General features: G+C 30.1%; 1 protein-coding gene across 1 annotated transcript in view; it reads right to left on the reverse strand.

The window, feature by feature from the left end:
* The window catches only part of LOC106472221 (UDP-glucose 4-epimerase-like), a gene marked incomplete at its 3' end in the record, with an annotated part of 13,526 nt that overhangs the window by 6,251 nt on the left and 4,989 nt on the right, over window positions 1–2,286 (reverse strand). The window contains exon 2 of the mRNA XM_022400825.1: window positions 1,062–1,177. Within this exon, the coding sequence (XP_022256533.1) occupies window positions 1,062–1,177 (116 nt within the window). The remainder of the gene's footprint in view (window positions 1–1,061; window positions 1,178–2,286) is intronic.

The raw sequence follows: 2,286 nt of genomic DNA on the forward strand, positions 1-2,286 counted from the left end.
ACCATGTTATTTTGAAACAATATTCCACAAAGAAATAATAACATTATAACAGTTTACCATGTTATTTTGAAACAATATTCCACAAAGAAATAATAACATTATAACAGTTTACCATGTTATTTTGAAACAATATTCCACAAAGAAATAATAACATTATAACAGTTTACTATATTATATTGAAACAATATTCCACAAAGAAATAATAACATTATAACAGTTTATCATGTTATTTTGAAACAATAATTCACATTATATATATTTAGGATATCATTACTTAAGATTCAAGAATATAACAGATTCAACGTATTTTTATAATGTCATAAATAAACAGCATTGAAATCCCAATACGTTAATTTATATTTATTTCCTATGAAAAATCTTTCTATTTGTAGAGATGTTAAAACATGTAGATATATTAACTTACATCTTAAATGTGAGTGCGATTAGTTGATGTTAAACATCACAAACTACAAGCTTATCAAAAAATATTCAACAATTACTCATGCTGTAATTAATAAAATATAATTTGATTTATAGAACACAGTTTTAACAAGATTAAGTTCAAAGAATAGTGTATTAGATTACTGTAAAGTTGTTATTTCTTTTTGAATAATATTGTCGGGTTTGATTATTGTTAGTAGTGTATTAGATTACTGTAAAGTTGTTATTTACTTTTGAATAATATTGTCGGGTTTGATTATTGTTAGTAGTGTATTAGATTACTGTAAAGTTGTTATTTACTTTTGAATAATATTGTCGGGTTTGATTATTGTTAGTAGTGTATTAGATTACTGTAAAGTTGTTATTTACTTTTGAGATATTGTCGGGTTTGATTATTATTAGTAGTGTATTAGATTACTGTAAAGTTGTTATTTACTTTTGAATAATATTGTCGTTTGATTATTGTTAGTCGTGTACTGTTGTTATATCTTTTTGAATGATATTGTCGGGTTTGATTATTTGCAAATTGTTACTAGAAAAATTTGGCCCTTTGATTTTTTTAATCCTGGGAAAAAAAAAATTAAAAAAAAACAAAAACAAAAAGAAAAGGTGAAATATACCTTGCTGAAAATTTCCCTCACTCTGTCCTTATCTACAACATCGATTTTATAAAAGATAACTGCCTTGCCTGTTATTTCCTGAATTCTTTGAATGGCTGGTGGTATTGTTCCATCTCCTGAAAAAAATAAAAATCATAAAAGTAGCGCCACCAGTGACACAGCAGTATGTCTGCGGACTTACAACACTAGAAACCGGGTTTCGATACCCGTGATGGGCACAGCACAGATAGCCCTTTGTGAAGCTTTCTGCGTTAACTACAAACAAACAAAAGTAACAGAGTATTTCTAATCATATTAATTTCTTAACACTTCTCATATAGTTTTTTTGTCAACGAACAAAGTTTCAGGAGTTTCATCAAAAGTGTCAGCACTAAACCCTGCTAGCAATTTATACAATGCAATAATTAATTTGTTTGAATTCAAATAAGATTGTTCATTCGTCTAAATAACACAATCTTCGTTTTTTTTATCATCAGCTAATGAGCTTATTTGTTAGATTCATTTTCTGTTATATTGGTGATAACAAAAATAACATCTGTAAAATAATAATTTCAAATTTAATAATTTTATTATAAAAATATTAAATATAAAAATAGCTATTTTACACTTAATCATTTAGGAGCACCGTCGCTGTGTCTTAGTCGATTTGTCAGCGTTTAGTCGTATTTGTTGCGACCTGAGAGAGAGGGTTAAGAGGTTTTTTTTTTATTCACTAATGAAATCGAATACAGTGTTTTTGGCAGTTTCTATTATGGGTTTATTTTCTGTGTTTGTGTATAAATTTACGGGTATTTTTGGTATGTCTGGGTGCGGTATATTTTGTATTCATTTGACTAGTTGTTATGTCAGATTGTAGTTCTGTGGTTTCTTTCATTTGTGGCTGTGTTTGTTTGAGTGAGATATTTGTTGACTGCGTGGTTGTGGACGTAATGATGCGGCAAGTAGATATGTAGGTGTAGGCTCTGTTGTTGATGTCGGTAGAAGTGGGGTCTCAGTAGCTGATCGGTGTGTGTCGTGTTTGTGCATCAGTTCCTGTGGTTTGGTTATTATGGTGTAGGCTTTGTTGTTGATGTCGGTAGAAGTGGTGTCTCAGTAGCTGATCGGTGTGTGTCGTGTTGTGTATCAGTTCATGTGGTTTGGTTATTATGGTGTAGGCTTTGTTGTTGATGTCGGTAGGAGTGGTGTCTCAGTAGCTGCTCGGTGTGTGTCGTGTTGTGTATCAGTT

This window comes from Limulus polyphemus, unplaced genomic scaffold (genome assembly GCF_000517525.1).
Source record: "Limulus polyphemus unplaced genomic scaffold, Limulus_polyphemus-2.1.2 Scaffold5172, whole genome shotgun sequence".
Classification (NCBI taxonomy): Eukaryota; Metazoa; Arthropoda; class Merostomata; order Xiphosura; family Limulidae; genus Limulus; species Limulus polyphemus.